The 273-nt window shown below is 78.0% G+C and overlaps 1 protein-coding gene across 3 annotated transcripts in view; it reads right to left on the minus strand.

Annotated features, from left to right (window-relative positions):
• LHPP (phospholysine phosphohistidine inorganic pyrophosphate phosphatase) overlaps window positions 1-267 on the minus strand; it is a 154,717-nt gene extending 154,450 nt beyond the window's left edge. For 2 of the 3 annotated variants that reach the window (XM_021714722.1, XM_008062508.2), the window contains exon 1: window positions 58-230. In XM_021714722.1, the coding sequence (XP_021570397.1) occupies window positions 58-182 (125 nt within the window). In that variant the 5' untranslated portion in view covers window positions 183-230. Of the gene's footprint in view, window positions 1-57 lie in introns of all 3 variants that reach the window. The other variant, XM_008062507.1, reaches the window with a different exon arrangement.
• Window positions 268-273: the final 6 nt, after the last annotated feature.

Raw genomic sequence — 273 nt, forward strand, 5'->3', positions numbered from 1 at the left:
GAGCCCGGCTGAGCGCAGAGCCCGGCGCCCACGGCGGCCCGCTCGCGGCCCGCTCACCTCGCCACCGCCTCCACGGAGCCGGAGATGGGCGTGCCGCCGCCCGCGTCGCCGTCATAAAGCACGCCCGAGATGTCCAGCAGCACCCCGCGCACGCCGGCCAGCCGCTCGCCCCACTCGGCCATGGCGCCCAGCGGTGAGCCTTGGACTCTGCGCCCGGCTCGCGGCGGGCTCCGGCGGCCGTGCCCGCCGCGAAGGGGCGTCTGGGAAGTGTAG

The sequence above is a fragment of the Carlito syrichta genome, unplaced genomic scaffold, assembly GCF_000164805.1.
Source record: "Carlito syrichta isolate Samal-C Ts95f unplaced genomic scaffold, Tarsius_syrichta-2.0.1 Scaffold305729, whole genome shotgun sequence".
NCBI lineage: Eukaryota > Metazoa > Chordata > Mammalia > Primates > Tarsiidae > Carlito > Carlito syrichta.